Here is a 17,669-nt window from a genome sequence, read left to right as displayed (position 1 = left end):
TAGCTCCATGGACTGGGACGAGCCTTTAACACATGGACCTTGGGGGATGTTCCAGGTCTAAACTACAGCAAAGATTTTTAGTTTTTAGCTTTTTGCTTTTCCTGGGAATGTGAAGTTGGGGATGAGTATACTTTGGCAGCAGCCACTTCAGACTCAGTCTCCCCCAGTCATCCTAGAGATGGCTCAATAAGAAGGGGTGTGAGGACTGGGGTTGTGGCTCAGTGGTAGAGCGCTCACTTCCCACATGTGAGGCACTAGGTTTGCTTCTCAGCACCACATAAAAATAAATAAAATAAATGCATTGTGCCCATCTACAACTAAAAAAAAAACCAGAACCAAACCAAACCAAAACAAAACCAACTACAAAATGTGTTAAAAAAAAAAAAAAAAAAAAAAAAAAAAGAGAGAGAGAGAGAGAGAGAGAAAGGAGGCATCTGAACCTGAATCACACAAAGCTCTGCAGGGCCAGGAGAGGATGAGTATGTTAAATATTAATGGAGATTTTGGTGATTTTCTGATTCCACCTAAAAAATGTAAACATCAGGGTTGCAATAGAATGTCCTAATAATCCCAGGCTTTACTTAGTGCCGAGGTATGTGGGTTATGTCTGGAAATTCAGACTTCCCTTATCAAAAGGATCAGTGAAACTGGCTGGCTTTCTTCTTGGAAGCTCAGAAACACACAATTGAGATGTTTATGGTAGTATGCAGAGATTCTAAGTGATGGAGGGGTGGTGGTTTTGTCTTTTTTTTTTTTTATCATGTATTGGTCTCTTTGGAAAGTTAAAAGAACAGATACTGTTGCAAAGCATACACAAGTTTTCACATTATAATTATTAGTATGAAGTTAAGGGCTGGGGATATAGCTCAGTTGGTAGAATGCTTGCCTTGCAAGCATAAGGCCCTGGGTTCAAAAAAAAAAAAAAAAAAAAAAGTATGAAGTTAAGATAACCCAGTATTTAAATATTTTAGGATTTTTTTGTATTGGGGATTGAACCCAGGGTCTTGCACATGCTAGGCAAGCACTCTGTCCCTAACCCATAACTTTAGGATTTAAAAAATTTTTAGATTTCAAATCATTTAAACTGGTAGCCATTAATTGGTAATACAAAGCTCTTTTTAGGAGTGTTCTTTGAAGGACCCTTAAATTTTGTTGATATTTGCAATTCAGTTTTTCGATTATAAATTTTTGTTACAACTTTGAGTATATTTCACGTAGCATAAAAATCACTGTTAAAGTGTATAATTCACTTCTTTTGTATATTTATACAGATTTTCAACATTCACCATTGTCTAAATTTCATCACTTAAGAAAAAATCCTCATGTGTTAGCACCCATTACTCCTTTCTCCTCTCCTGCCCCTGGCCTCTGGCAACCACTTTCTGTTTTAATGAATTTTCCTATTCTGGACATGCCATATAAATGGAACTATACAATATGTTGCTTTTCCCCGGCTTCCGCTTGCTTGCGGTGCGGGTCGCCCGCGCCTCGCATTTTGGCTTTCTGGACACCGAGCCGACGAGCAGTTAGAATGCCGCGTGGAAGCCGGAGCTGCACCTCGCGCGTGGCGCCCGCGGCCAGCCGGGCCCCTCAGATGAGAACTGCGCCCAGGCCGGCACCAGCAGCTCAGCTGCAGTGGGCTCACCTGCTGCAGCACCCCGGCAGCCAGGTCTGATGGCCCAGATGGCAACCACTGCGGCAGGTGTGGCAGTGGGCTCTGCTGTGGGGCACACACTGGGCCATGCCATCACAGGAGGCTTCAGTGGAGGGAGTGCTGTGAAGCCCTCAAAGCCCGATATCGCCTACCAGGAGCCTCAGGGAGCCCAGCCAGCGCAGCAGCAGCAACTTGGTGGCCCTTACTTTTATGAAATAAAACAATTTTTGGAGTGTTCCCAGAACCAGGCTGCTGTTAAGCTTTGTGAGGGTTTCATTGAGGTGCTAAAGCAGTGCAGAATTGCTAACGGATTAGTCTAATCGAGAGGCTCAAATTGAAGAAATGGAAAATCGGCTCTGATGACCAAGTAACTTTAGCATAAAAATGTAATCGATAGTGAAAGTATGAAATGTAAGACTGCAGTGTAAATCCTCACCTAATAGCTTCAATGTTTCTGAATGGCAGCAAAAGAGAGTTCTAATTGTGTGGAAGTTCAGTGAATTGGTTCAGATTTGGGGCTGGTCAAATGTTTTGTGCCCTCCTTAAGCCAGCTGTTCTGATGTTCTTTGAGTTTATTAGAATAAAGTGATTTTCTCCTGAAAAAAAAATGTTGCTTTTATGTCTTTAACTTAGCATCATATTTTGCAAGTTCATCCATGTTGTAGCATGTAATAGTACTTCATTCCTTTTTTTTAAAAAAATTGTGATATGATTCACATAAAACCTTCTCTTTTAAAGTATACAATTTAGTGATGTCAAGAATATTCACAGAGTTGTACAACCATCAGCACTATCTCATTCCAGAACATTTGAATCATCCCAAAGGAAACCCAATATCTATTAGGAGTTTTTTCCTATTCCTCATCCTTCAGCCTGGTCAGCTACTTACTACCTACTATCTAATCTGCTTTCTATCTGCAAAGATTGGTCTGTTCTGGATATTTCATATAAATAGACTCATACAATATGCAGTTTTTTGTGTTTGGCTTTTTTTTTTTTTTTTTTTTTTACTTAAATTCGACAAGATTCATCCAAATTATAGCATGAATTGGTACTTCATTACTTTTTTTTTGGTACCAGGGACTGAACTCAGGGTGCTCAACCACTGAGCCACATCCCCAGCCCTTTTTTATATTTTATTTAGACAGGGTCTCTCTGAATTGCTTATGGCCTTGCTAAGTTGTTGAGGCTGGTTTTGAACTCATGATCCTCCTGCCTGAACCTCCCGAGCTGCTGGGATGCTGGGATTATAGGCGTGTGCCACCGTGCCCGGTCTACTTCGTTACTTTTTATGACTGAATAATATTTCATTGTTTGGATAGGCCACATTTTGTTTTTCCATCAGTTAATGGACATTTGGGTTGTTACTGCTTTTTGGCTCTTATGAGTAAGTTGCTGTGAACATGGGTGTTCAAGATAAAGCCATCTTAAATCCCTTTGGGTGTACTTGCAGAGGCACGTGGTTACTCTATTATAATTCTTTGATGAATTGACAATCTGTTTTCCACAGCATCTGCACCATTTTTTCACTCTTACCAGCAATATTTGAGGGTTCTAGTTTCTTCATATTGTAATTGTTCCCACTATTTTTTTTTTGGTCCTGGGAATTGAACCCAGGAGTACTTTACCACTAAGCCATAGCCCCAGACCTTTTTCTGTTTTGAGACAGGGTTTTGCTGAGTTGCTTAGGGCCTTACTAAGTTGTTGAGGCTGGTCTGAAACTTGAGATCCTCCTGCGTCAGCCTCCCAAGTAGCAGGGATTTCAAGCATGTGCCACCACATGCTTATTGTCTCGTCTGTTATAGCCGTCCCGTGGGTTTGAGGTGGTCTCTCATTGTGGCTTGACTTGTGTTTCTCTAATGATGAATGACGTAGAGCATCTTTTCATGTGCTCATTTCTTCTTTGTTTATCTTCTTTGGAAATTGTTGATTTAAATTCTTTCCACCGTCTTTCCCTTTTTTTGGTCCTGAGGATTGAGCCCAGGGCCTCATGCATACTAGCCATGTTCTACCAGGGAGCCACATCCCCTGTCCCCTTTGCCTGTTTTTAATTGGGTTCTCTCTTTTTTTATTGTTAAGTTTTAAGAGTTCTTTATGTATTCTAGAAATCCTTAATAGACATGTGATTTACAAGTATCTCTCATTCTCTGGGTTGTCGCTTACTTTTTTGATAGTGTCCTTTGAAGCGTGAAAAATTTTAATTTCAATGAAGTCCAGTTTACCTGTCTTTTCTTTGTTGCTTGTTCTTTTGGTATCATATCTAAGAATCCATTGCCAAATCCTAGGTCATGAAGATTTGCACTTTTGTTTTCTTCTAAGAGTTTATAGCTTTAGTTCAAGTCTTGACTGTTTTATTCATTCATTCATTCATTCATTTATTTATTTATTTATTTATTTATTTATTTATTTATTTATTTATTTTTGTGGTGCTGGGGATTGAACCCAGGGCCTTGTACATGAGGCAAGCACTCTACCAACTGAGCTGTATCCCCAGACCATTAAGTTAATTTTTTGTATGTGGCATGAAGTAGGTAATCCAGCTGTACTAGCACCATTTACTTTTTAAAAGTACATTGTCCTTAATTTATTTCTTGATTTTTAGATTCATTAAGATCACTTATTTTATACATACCAATATAAAGAAAAGCTTTTAAATAATATCATTATTACTAAACAATACAACCACTGAGAGGAAGTTTAAGATTTCTTTTGAGTTTTTTGTCCTTAGTTTTTTTAAAAAACAGAATGCATTTTTCACAATTCTCTTCTGAGTCTCATAAGTTAATTCTTTTCCTGTGTGTCTTCATTAGCAAATGAATATTAAGGTAGGCTCATTTGCTTCAGTTTTTCTGTTTAACAGCTTTCAATTTTGTCCTTTCAAGGTATCTTTTTGGAAATACATACGTATGTAAAATTGCTCTCCCTATTTCCTTGCGCGGAAGGTTTTTATGTATTGGAGGTCTCAACATATTTGTGGCTGCACAGTATCTCCTGAAATCCCATTGCTGGCTGTTTGGGAAGTTTTTAATCTGCAGTTACACTCAGTGTCACAGTGAGTTACTTTGTAACTTCTTGTGCAGGCTTTCTGGAACTTAGATTCCTAGAAGCAGGATAGCTAGGACAGAGGGTAAAGAATTTCTCTAATTTTATCAGCTGTGACAAATTCTTCCTTATGGGAATTGTCCTGCTTTCCACACCCATTAGCGATGTATGACAGCAGTCTTTTCCCTAATGTTTTCAGACTTTTGGAATTTTGCCAGCTGGTTGGTGAAAAATGGTGTCTCAATGTAGTTTTAATTTTAATTTTTTTTTAAACTAGTGAAGGTGAACATCTTTTTATGTGTTTAGCACCAGGGATCTATTTTTCAGTGAATTATTTATGCCCTAATGGATTGTTGATATTCTTCCTCTGTTTCTAGGAACTTTTTATGTATCAAAAAGATTAACTCTTATAATACGGATTCAGATATTTTTTTCCTGTTTGTCATTTGCCTTTGTTTATGGTGTGCTGTGCAGTACTGAAACACTTTTTTTTACAACTTTTTTCTTACATGGCTTCTGGATTTTGAGTCATAGTTAAAAAGGCCTTTTCTACTTCAAGGTAATAACAGGATTTCACCCATTTTTTTCTTCTAGTCCCTTAGTGGTTTTCTTTTTAACATTTAATCTCTGATCCATTTGGAGCTTTATGATATTGTAAGCCTCTTGCTAAATGACTTTTCAGGTGATTTTTATATTTCTGTTAATTCTGAATAAGAACTGTTTCTCATACTTTCCAGTGTTCTATTATAATTTTATACTGTACTGACAATAATATTGCCAAATGTTCTGCTTTGTGTTTGGTTTTCTCGTCTGTAAAATGGGAGTATCTACCCCTGTTGTTTAAAGTCAAAATAAAAAATAGGTTGAACATAGCTATAAAGAAGTGAAGTTTTGCTATTACACACCTGTAATCCCAGCAGCTCAGGAGGTTAAGGCAGGAGGACTGAGAGTTCAAAGCCAGTCTCAGCAATGACCAGGTGCTAAGCAACTCAGTGAGACTCTGTTTCTAAATAAAGTAAAATAGGCCTGGGGGTGTGGCTCAGTGGTTGAGTACTCCTGAGCTCAATCCCCAGTACTCAAAAAAAAAAAGTGATGTTTCATATAAAGTGTTATTTTATAGTGCCTTTTACATCATATGATAATTATAGGCACCCAATGAGTACTCAGGTGGTTATAAGCAAAGTACCTATATATTGAATGTATTTTGAGGCCACTTTTCTTCTCCTTAACATTTTGCTAATTACCGATAATGTTGTTTATTTCCTCAGTTTGTAGAAGACTATGAACCTACCAAGGCTGACAGTTACAGAAAGAAAGTGGTTCTTGATGGAGAAGAAGTCCAGATTGATATTCTGGACACTGCTGGACAAGAGGACTATGCAGCTATTAGAGACAACTACTTCCGGAGTGGGGAGGGGTTTCTGCTAGTGTTCTCCATCACCGAGCATGAGTCCTTCACAGCAACTGCCGAGTTCAGGTGTGTTTGATATGAAGTAACCTGGGCTCTTCCCTTCCTCTCATATGCCTCAGACTAGAAGGAGCCTGGGGCTCGGCATAGGTGGAGCTTGGAGAATTCTGCCAGAGTGCTCTAAGACTTTCTGAATCTCGGCACATTGTATGCCACCATTGTAATCTCTTCAGGTTTTCTTGTTTTAGGATTTCTGGGTGTAAATTATCTTAAGAATCTTGTCTCTGACAGATGAAGCTATTCCGTATACTCAGGAATGTAATTTTGTTCATATAAATCCAGAGACGCAGTGATGAGTTAACTTTTTAATTTTTAAAATAATTTTACTTATAAATGACAATTTTGATCTATTTTGGTGTTTATGAGACATGGGTAGACAGTGAGCAGTGTGAGTCAGAAAGACCATTTGTTGCTACTGCAAGGACTTTCATGGAAGGGAAGAACCTGGTTTAAACTCTGATTAGACCTGCTTTGAATGAATCCTCTTTGCTATTTACCAACTTTTGATCATGGGCAAGTTTACTGAGCATCAGAAATTGTTTCTTTCTCTGAAAATGCAGGTGTTAGTGGAGAAATGAAGTGAAACCATGCATTAGACTGAATTCCATTCAGATAGGAACTGCAAAATCCATTGTGTCCCTGGCCCCCTCACAGTGCAGGCATATGACATATGACACAGTGGGATATTTACTGCTATAATTCCTTTTGAAGTGACAGTTAAAAGATACCTTAAGTATGTTTTATTATAAAGAAATAGTCTTTTGGACATCCTTCCTATCTTCTCTACCATTTACCCTTTCCATTTCTTTTATACAATTGCATATTACCATACTTGTAAACATAACTGTGTTAGCGAACTTTCCGTTGCTGTGACATAGTACCTGACATTAAAAAAAAAAAAAAAAGGAGGAAAGGTTTATTTTGGCCCATGGTTTCAGAGGTTTCAGTCCATGGTTACTTGGCCTGTTGCTTTTGGGCTTATATAAGTCAGTACATTGTGGTGTAAATTCATGGCACAGGACACATGGCCAGGAAGCAGAGAGAGACTATAGTCCCAGGATGCTCCCAGTGACCTAATTCTCTCCCGCTAGGCTCTTGGTCCTAAAGATTCCATCACTTTCCAGTGGCACAGACTGGGGGACAACCTTTCAATAAGTGGGCCTCTGGGGACATTTAAGATGTAAACCATAGTCATATCCAGATGATATTTTAAGAACCAGAACTACAGTCTAACAAGGAAGTAAAGAGATAAGAAAACAAAACTCAAGTAATTTTCTTCATTCTTTAACAAGTTCTGATCAGAAAGTAAGATAATAACCAAAGGTGAAATGAGGCCACTAAACATCTCCCCAAAATTTGGAAGAAAGCATCAGTGAGCCAGGGAGGCCTTGAGGGGTGATCGCAGGTAGTCCAACAGAGAGAGTGGAAGGGAATGAGGTAGGACTTCAGTTGTTCAGTTGAATGTTCCAGTTCTGTGAAACTGTAGTGTGTATGTAGTAGTAACTGGTTAGAAGACTGGGACTTGTTATGAGAAGTCTTATTAATTTTTCAACTTTTCAGACATACTTAGAGGTTTCAATATTGGATTATAACCCATGCATTCATAATTATGTTTGCCTCTACATAGTCCTGTTTCGATGCTGTCTTGAATATAAAAGCAGGACAGAGGTACACACTACCTTATTTTCTTCCCTGTCCTGAGCCTTCTGATTTCCCATTGCTCCATAACTCACCAAGAAGGGACCTGCTGGACAGTAGCAGAGTCATCTCTAGAAGACAGTTTCCCCTGTCCAGCCCCCTGGTTCACCACACACATGCAAAGAGTATTCATGTGTTCTCATAGAGTTACAGCAAGCCTTGCCTTACCATGGAGAAGGGTTTTGGTCATAAGGGTTTTGGTGGGAAGAGGGCTCTTTAGAAGAAAAAGGATAGATAAATCCCTGAAACAAAAAAGAAAGGGAAATTGGTTCTTCCTATGTGAACTCTGGACTTCGAGACACAAATCTCAGAACTCTCTAGGTTTCCTATGTGTTCGGAAACAGAAGAATGGAGGTAGATCTTCTGAGCACTGGTGCTGACCTCAGTCACTTCAGGTCTGTTAGCAGTTTGAACCCGTAGCATTTCTGTATTTATCTTCTAAATGGAAAGGCCCTAGCATAAAATGAAACATTAATACTTTCTATCTTCCATGAAACTTTTTCTGGACAGTATCCCACGAGCTAAAGAGAGATAGCATGTCATAAGATTCCAGAAGTTGGTACTCCCGTTCTTGGAGCAGTATGTTGATTAATCAGGTATTTATGCCCTGCAAAACTAATGAGCCCAGAATCTATCAGTTTTTTACTCTTTATAGTTTATATTAATTGCATAACTTCTAAGTGTGTTTTGTTCTTTTTTAAATTTTTATTTATTTAATTTATTTTTTTGGTACCAGGGTTTGAACCCAGGGGCACTCAACCACTGAGCCACATCCCCAGCTTTTAAAAAATATTTTATTTAAAGACAGGATCTCACTGAGTTGCATAGAGGCCCATTAAGTTGCTGAGGCTGGCTTTGAAATGGTGATCCTCCTGCCTCAGCCTCCCGAGCCTCTGGATTACAGGCGTGCACGACTGCACCTGGTGCATCATGTTCTTTGACCTCTGTTCAAATGTAGGTTATAACAAAGCTACTTAGAGGTAGTTTTCACGCATCAACTTTTCTTTCTTTTCATTTGTCTTAAAATATTTGATATCTGGTACTTAAATTGATTATATGGAAACTTTCCAGAACTATTTTTAGTATTGTGAAATGTTGCCCTGTCATATAAATACTGGTGCAGAGCTCTACAGAATTGTTTCAGAGGGGACTGTCTTTGGAATTTAGTAGTAAAAGTGTCCCTACTGGTGCTCAGTGGTAGAGTACTTCCCCAGCATGCATGAGGCTCTGGGTTCCATCCCCAGCACCCAAAAAGAATCCCTACTGGAAGCAAATAGTGGAAGTGGAATATTTAATTAAAAAAATACTTGGTTTTGATTAATACTTTTAGGTATGTGATCGTTTTTAGAATAGGTAAAATTGTATGTGCTACAGATGTTTTATTTTTTAGAGAAGACATTTTGAAATACTTTTCCATAGGCCTTAGAGTATTTTCTTTCACTTTAAAGTAGAAAAATGATGTACATTGGAATGTGATTACTGCCTAATGTAGTTGTCCCCATTCCGTTGCCTGGTATGTTTGCTGTGGCTAAGTGGACACTGCGGGTGGGGTGAACACTGAGTTGGTCCTCCATGTGTATGACTTCCTCATCCTCAGGTGGAAAATGTGGTTAGGCCTGTGGTGGTTGCTCCTGTACTGAATATGTGCAGGCCTTTTCCTTGTTTCTCTCTCTGAACAATACAGCCTAATGATTATTCACATACTTTCACACTGTATTAGGTTTTGTAAGTAATCTAGAGATAATTTAAATCATACGGGAGGATAAGAATCAGTTATGTGCAAGTACTGTACCATTTGATATAAGGCACGGTGAATTCTGGTATCCTCAGAGTGCCCTGGAACCGATGTCTCTTGGATACTGAGGGACGCTGTGCACACACACAGGACTAACTGAAGCAGAAATTTCACAAACCAGTACTTACTGTTTCAGATTCCCTTGGATGCTTCTGTTCTGTTATCTCCTGTAATCTATTTTATGAAGAAAAAAATTGCTGGTTGTTACCCCCTAAATTGATTCCAAGATCTATTAACAGGCTGCTGCCTTCTGTATGAAAAGCACTAGACTTCTTAGCTTTTACAGTCATAAGTCATTCCCTTTTTCCCCCACCAAGGGAATTTATTGTGGATTTTGTGAGATACTTCTTTTAGCTTGTTTGTATCCCAGAGATTCACAGGCTTCCCCTGCCCTCCCTTTCCTTCCTTTGTGTTTGTAAGTATTAATTGGGGACCCTGTAGGAATGCATATCCTGGCCCCCTATCCAGACATCTACTTCTGTAGGACTGTTGGGCCCCTAAACCTGCGTTATAAAGAGTGCCCCGGGGATTCCAATACAGGCCAACTGGGAACCAGACTTGAAAAACGACTTGCCTGGTTGGCAGCTGCCTCTCCAGAGTGATTCTTGAGAGCATGCCCTAAATGGAGTGGTTTCTTCTGCCTTAGGAAAGCCTCTGTTTGGATGGTTGATGAAACTAGGTTCTTACTGTAGTTTTCTTGGCTGCTGTACTTTTGTTGTAACACAGGGAACAGATCCTCCGTGTTAAGGCTGAAGAAGATAAAATTCCATTGCTGGTCGTGGGAAACAAGTCTGACTTGGAGGAGCGGAGGCAAGTGCCCATCGAGGAGGCCAGGAATAAAGCGGAGGAGTGGGGCGTGCAGTATGTGGAGACATCGGCCAAAACGCGGGCCAACGTGGACAAGGTAGGCCTGTGTTCTGGGTGTTTCTTGGAAACAGGCTTTTGGCCTTGGCCAAACAGATATCTCACTCACTTGGTTTTGAGGAAACCATTTATGGAAGCCAGACAAGGACTCTGGTTTCTCCAGGTTTCTATGCCATTAGAATAAGAGGCACTGGGCAGGTCTGACCTGTATTCAGAGCAGCCCATGGAGACCTTTCACCTTGCCAGGGGGATTCGCTAGAGAATGCCCGTCACTGGTGCTGTCTCGAAGTCTGGTGAGATGAGGCTGTGGATTGTGAAGACATCAAGGACAGAAACCATTCACTTTCCTGTGCCCCCTTCTCAACAGCCTGTGGCTTCAGGAGCAGGACTGCTTCTTAGGTGTCAGTCTGCTTCTTAGATGGCCTTGAAAGAAGCATGACATGTCTTGATTTTGCTCCTGTTGAGTTGCTGATCAGATTTGTTCTTTTCACCTAAGTGCACGCGCAGAGCCGGGTCAGTGCTCTGCCTGTAGATTAGTCTCTCAACAGCGGACGCTCTCAGCATCAGCTGTGGATCCCTTTTGTCTCTCTACCCCATCCCCAGTGCACTTCTTTCAGCTTCCTGAGGTTCCCAGAAGATCAGCCATGACAATGAAGAATGTTGACAATTTGAAAATCCACCCACCAGGGATTACTACTATTAGGCCTTTCTTTTTCTTTTAAAGTAAGGTTCGAGGTGGTTGCCACACAATGAAAACAAGCAAGCATAAAGCTGAGGCTTTCCTTTTGGCCTTCACTGGTCACTTGGCTCTCATTTCATGACCCCTTTCTTGTGACACCTGAGCAATTATCACTCGGGCACTCGAGTGGTGGTGTCTGTATTACACAGCAGAGCAGCAGCTGAACCCGCCCCTGCATGTCCCTCTCTTTCTCTCTTGTGGAGAAATGATTCCCCTGTGTTTCTTACTTGATGGGGAGAGATTTTTCACCAGGCTTTCCTGGAGCTTGAAGTGATGTTAGAGGACATTGGCATTTGAATGCTGACTCTGAGCCCCAGGCGACGCGTGCAGCAGATGTCTGCAGTTGTTGGCCACTTTTCTTTACATTGTTATCTCAACTCTTAAATTGATTCTTATGCTACTCGGAATCTCTATCAGATGATTTCCTATCTGTGGGGAACACACAGGAAATGCACACATGTGCTTCATTTAAAAAAAATCGGGATGACTTCACAAAACTGCTGATGTGTGTTATTTGGTGGGACGGGGAGCTGGGTGGGGGGTGGCTATTGCACAGCCATCATCTCCCCCTCCTTTCCTGGACCAGCTTGACCTGCCAAACAGGAACCAGCAGAAACTTATGACTGGCAGCATTGTATTCACTGGTAAACACTTTACACGAAAGAAGGCAGTTGATAAGATCAGACCGCAAATAGCTTTGTCATCATTTTAGTTGGATGAGCTCCACGCCCCTCCTCTTGCCTTTTGCTCTTAGGATAAAAAGAAAAACCTATAACATTGGGAGCTATTCATTGTTGCTTTTATGGGCCCTGTGTTTCCTGAGAGGCTGTCAAAAAGGGGTGCTTAGGTCAGCCTGATCCAGTTTGAGGTTCCCTTTTCTGTGCCTGGGGCTCGAGGTAAATGCACGTGGAGTCCCACTCTGCAGAACGTGATCTTGCTTTTCCCCAAAAAGAAGCTACATCCATGAAAATAAAATATGGGAGCTGAGGTGTCATGCAGCTCTCCAGAAAGGAAAACCCACGCTCCCTGTCTCCCTTAGTGCGTGAGGTCTCCCAAGGGTCTCTGCAGGAGGCATATTTTGTCTGCTTGGGTCTAGTTGGTCCTCTGGCATGTGTGCTGGCTGCAGAGCACAAAAATCCAAACTATTGTGACAAAGGATAATCCCCAGCCAACTAACACATTTAAAGGCCTAATCTCACCAGTTCTTGATGAAGGTCCCCTCAGCTAACATCACAAGGCACGGAGCATTGAAGGAAGCACGTACATGGGGAAGAATAGGAGAGGACATCGTGTTCCCTCCTCCCCAGTCCCGGGGCAGGAACCTGCCCCTCACCCAGCTACCTTCCCAGCCTGCTGCTGTGGGGTTAGGCTGGGAAGCTGCCGTGCACGATGCTGTTCCGGCCTGCGCAGGTCCTTACAGGGATGATGTGAGGTGTGTGTACAGTGCAGTACCAAGCTGCGGGCGCTCATGCCATCCTTTCCTTTTCTGGTGGTTGGAAATGCTAGAAAGTGATTCCCACTGTCGCCCTCAGTTTTTATGAACTTCACAAATGGGAACAGATCTGTTCTCTGCAAGAGCACTTCAGCCTTCATTACACTAACCGTAAGAAAAGATTTTATCATGTTGAGATTAGCTGTTGAGTGGTAGTAACTGTGCGGTTCTGTTCTGAGCTTGACCAGTTGTATGATATGAGCAGAGATGTTGTGCATTATGGGATTAGAATTCTTTTTTGAGGTATTCTTATTTCCTCTAGACCCTTTGTTTTTGAATGCATGTGGTTTATAAACCAAAGTTTAGGGATAGGCTATAAAAATGAACTACATATCCTGCTCTTTTGAGTTGTTTCATTAAAATCATTAAATGACTTTTTCCTCCCTCTTCTTTTTACCTTTCTCCCACTCTCAGGTGTTCTTTGACTTAATGAGAGAAATCAGAGCAAAGAAGATGTCAGAAAACAAAGACAAAAATGGCAAGAAAAGCAGCAAGAACAAGAAAAGTTTTAAAGAAAGATGTTGCCTGCTGTGAAGGCCACGGGGGTGGATGAGATCCATTGCCGCCAAGGACATAGGGCTGGGTGGATAAATGGAAGGCGTAGTTGACTTCCAGTTGTGCTTCCTGCTCTCCCCAACCTTATTCACCTGTACTTCTTTAAATGGGGAAAAATAGTCATGAATCAGTGACTGGCAGAAGAAACAAGCCCTTGTCCATGCAAAGGAATGGCCGCTTTGCCAGGACTATAGTTCTGTCCTTCCTGTGTCCTGCCCCTCCCTCCCGGAGCTTAGCTAGGCGTGTAGAGCTATAGGTAGGAAAGAGTCAAGTGTTCATTAAAAAGAAAGAGTAGTGTCACAGCATCTTATCCCCTGCCCCCCAGGTTTTTAACATTACCCTCTTGTTTTGAAATAAAACATTTTATTAGGTTTTGGCAGGGGGGTACTGAGGCAGACCCTCCCATCCCTTATCAGTGTAACAGTAGTACTCAGAAAAATCCATTACGCTTTAATGGCACTGAAATGTAAGGTTTTTTAAAGACAAGTTTCTAGGAGATAACCTGTGGATCTGAAGCATAGTTAGAAAAATGAACTTGATTTGGGCCAGATAGTCAATACCACACTCACAAATCCTCCTCACGTATGAAAAATAAAAATAGTAGGTTGTTTTCTTCATGTTTGAATACTGGCCATTTACAGTCTGCATTGGCTGTTTTCTCCTGATTGTTGTGTAGGAACTTTTTTTTGTGGCCTGGGTGAAGACTCAAGAGTGGTGTACTTTACCAATGACACTCGTTTCTGATGGGATGTCTTTGACGTCTTCTCCGTTTGCTGGTCTCATGGCTAGGCCCCGATTCTGCACTGTGATCACGTCCCTGTCTTCTCCCTCAGCTTCTCTTGGCTTGCAGAGGTTGAGCAAAGCTTCTCTTTTTGTCAGTGTCACACAAGCTCTTCTGAAAAATGTGATGAATTAAAATGGTTTTCTAAAATCATGAAGCCAGAGCCTTCTGCTACCTCTCATAGAATCACTCTGTGATTCTAAATTGAAAGAACAAGAAGGGAGAGAGAAGATAAGCCGCTGCCCTGTTACCTCTGAGAATTGACTGCTGTTTCTAAGGTAATTCTTGTCTGAAATAGTCATGTAGTTAGTTAGAAAAGATTTTTACTGATGAGATATTGTTAATCTTTCTTATTGTATCAGTATTCTAAATTCAGCATTCAGAAGAATTCCCACCGGGAGAGGAGTACTGTGGTAAAAGCCTGGTATTTAGCACATTTCCCCCATTTTCCAGAAGTGAACATTTCGTGTTTAGGTGCCAAAAGTGAATTGGGGTGGGGAGAGCGGGAGCCTTTGAAATTGATGGTTATTATAGAGATTCTGGAAATTATGATCTAACCCCTACAAACCAATCTTGTATCACCTCCCAAAGAATCATGGGCTTTTTTGAATTAAAAAAAAAAAGGAAACAAACTTTTTCAAGATTTTGGTCTTTTTATTTCATCATCTTATCATACATGTGTCATGCAAGTAGTAAGGGAATTGATGGTAAGTTATTATTGTTTTTATCATATGTTCTGTAATATCAGACAAGCTTTATTTCAATTAATCCTTTGAATTAGGAGATAAAATTATAAACAGTGATTTTAACTCCATCCTTTCCTTTTTGAAAGAATTTTAAAATTTTAAAAGTGAAAGGAATCATATTCTTGAATTTGTGAAACCTTTATATTTTTATCCTGTTATGAATTCTAGTCAAGAATATGTACAGATGAAGTAATGACAGTGTAAATTTTAAAAAAGAAGGTATGAATTACTTCATGTTAGAGAAATCATATTTGGTTTATGTTAGTATATTTCTAAAATTATATTCAAATGGATAGCAAAGATGGGTATTCCTAACAAAATAATTTATTATACATATGAGATTCTGTGCCATAAGAAAATAAAGAAGCAATGGTGTATATACATTTGAAATAGTTACTGAATGATTAGATACTATACCCATAGCTTAGCATTAAAGTGCTCATTCCTGGGTGTCAGGTTCCATCCTAGGTGCTGGGGATATGATGCTGAACAAGACAGGCCAAACTTCTAGAAACTTGTTTTAGTGAGGAAAGAGAAATTGAAAATCTTAGCAAAAGGACTTTGAAAATAAAACTGGGTAATGTGATAAGAACTGTCTCTAGGAGGTAGAGCTTAGATGTGGTGGTCAACAGGTTTCTCAAGGGAGTGACACTTAAGATGGGACCTCATGACCTGAAGGATACTGCCATGTTAGCAGCGGAGTGGACAGGACTAGGGGCCAGCTAATCCAAATCCCTGCGGTGTTCAGGAAGCAACCAAATACCAACATATAGCTGGGGTGTACTGAGGGAGGAGCACAGTGTTAGAAAAAGACAGTAACTGTTCATGGTTTCATAAAGTAACATGGGAAAAATACCTAGACAGAATTTCCTACAAGGTCCTATTTCATCAAATCTAAGGACACTAACAATTGCAAGACAACATCATCATTTCTGTACCACTAACAAAACCACCTGCCAATTAATGAAGCCATCCTGATTTTACCCACACAAAAGTACAGAGGGAAATGAGTATTTTAGATGAGGTAAATAATGGTGTATAAATTTAAATTAAATGACAATAAATGAAATATAAAATACACCTCCATTGGCCTGGGAAGCTGCATTTTATCCTAGAAAACTTTCACAGTCCCTTAGGATGTCTGAGAGTGCTGTTACTTCTGGCCTTTATTTCATTGCTGGTTTGGCTTGGAGTAGGATTCTGGGTTTGTAGAAGCTTCACAGTGCATAAAAATTGACAGTGCAAAGTACTATGCGTTATAAACTTCACTTTGATATTTTAAAAAATTCAATCAACATTGTAACTACACATGCTTTAACATTCTGACCATTTCTGCTCCCAGATCATTCACTGTGTACTCTGTATTTCTGAATAATATTCTTGTGCCATTGTTGGTTGATGTCACCTCTGACATTTCCAGTGAGGACTGGACTCAGTAGATGAATATTTAGCTTCCTACATTTCTGTAACTCACCCTGTCCCGCTATCAACAGTAATATCACTGTTATAATCCCTTTATCCGTGGCTGCCATATCTTTTTAAACTATATATTTAAACTTCTGTTGTTCATTACCTTTTTTTTTTGGAGGGGGGTGGTGTACCAGGGATTGAACTCAGGGGCACTCGACCATTGAGCCACATTCCCAGTCCTATTTTGTGTTTTATTTAGAGACAGGGTCTCACTGAGTAGCTTAGCACGTCACTTTTGCTGAGGCTGGCTTTGAACTCGGGATCCTCTTGCCTCAGCCTCCTGGGCCACTGGGACTATAGGTGTGCACCGGTGCCAGGCTCTGAACTTCTGTTTATCATCAATCAGTTCTCAGATGTGTCGATTCTCAACTTTGGAAGGGGAGCAGTTAACACTCCTGACTTCACCCTTGACCTTCTTCCACTGCCAACTCTTGGCAGTTCTTCCTTCTCTTACACCTTTGCCTTTCCATTATCAAGGTGACTGGCATGTGTATTCTATCAAAAATTCAGACTTTTGTGCTTTCTCAATATTCATTCTGAAAGTCAAATACCAGTCCACAATGATTCAATTATTCTGACTCAGATAAATAGGGCCATTGCTGAGGCAAGCCTATGTGGCAGATGCATTTCCTTTACAGTTCCAGGCCACTGCTCTAAGCACAGTCCAGTGTCCAGTGAAGGGGACTCTTTCATTGATTGCTGGAATCATGCCATATTACAGCTTGCTTCATCTCTGGACTATTTCATATGCATTATCCTCTCTCCTCCCACCCTCCACCTTGCCTGAAGTTTGGGTGATTTTTCTTTTTTGATTGACTACGTACTCTTTCATGTCTGATGCCAGTTTCTTTTGGTTTCTTTCCACTGCTTGGAATCTGCTTCCATTTTTATTTTTCTTAGAGCTTGTTGATTGCCCAATTGATGTAATTTGGACTGATCACTTTCTAGCTACTGAGAGTTGCTTTTATCGGTCACTTGGGTTAATTTCCCACTTTCCTGGCCCTCCCATTTTCTTTTATTGGTTTTCTCTCTCATTTTGCTGGAATACATTTTCAGGAAGAATGCACTGGAGGTAAACTTCTGCAGTCCCCTAGTACATCTGAGAGTATGATTACTGTGGGCCTTAATTTGGTTGCTAGTTTGGATTAGAATATAATTCTGGGTTCAAAATCATTTTCCCTCAAAGCTTGAAATGCTTTACTCCAGTGTCTTCAAGCATACCTTGCTGCTGATCGATCTGGTGCCATCCCAGCTGTTGTCCTTTTGTGTAGGTGCTCTGCATTCCCCCTCTGTGTCAGCTTTTTGCCACTGTGACAAAACACCTGTCTAACTTATAAAGAGGAAAGGTTTGTTTTGGCTAACCAT

General features: G+C 40.5%; 1 protein-coding gene and 1 pseudogene across 2 annotated transcripts in view; both read left to right on the top strand.

The window, feature by feature from the left end:
- RALB (RAS like proto-oncogene B) overlaps positions 1-14,694 on the top strand; it is a 44,052-nt gene extending 29,358 nt beyond the window's left edge. Inside the window, exons 3-5 of the mRNA XM_079132186.1 lie at positions 5,965-6,173; positions 10,384-10,561; positions 13,167-14,694. Coding sequence (XP_078988312.1) covers positions 5,965-6,173; positions 10,384-10,561; positions 13,167-13,286 — 507 coding nt within the window. The 3' untranslated portion in view covers positions 13,287-14,694. The remainder of the gene's footprint in view (positions 1-5,964; positions 6,174-10,383; positions 10,562-13,166) is intronic.
- On the top strand, positions 1,455-2,262 carry LOC306655978 (coiled-coil-helix-coiled-coil-helix domain-containing protein 2-like; annotated as a pseudogene). Its single transcript has one exon. The product of its transcript is annotated as a coiled-coil-helix-coiled-coil-helix domain-containing protein 2-like (transcript).
- Positions 14,695-17,669: the final 2,975 nt, after the last annotated feature.

The sequence above is a fragment of the Sciurus vulgaris genome (assembly GCF_902686455.1).
Source record: "Sciurus vulgaris genome assembly, chromosome: 3".
NCBI classification, from domain to species: Eukaryota; Metazoa; Chordata; class Mammalia; order Rodentia; family Sciuridae; genus Sciurus; species Sciurus vulgaris.
Note: the sequence above shows the minus strand (reverse complement) of the source record. Positions and strands in the feature narration are given on the sequence as shown.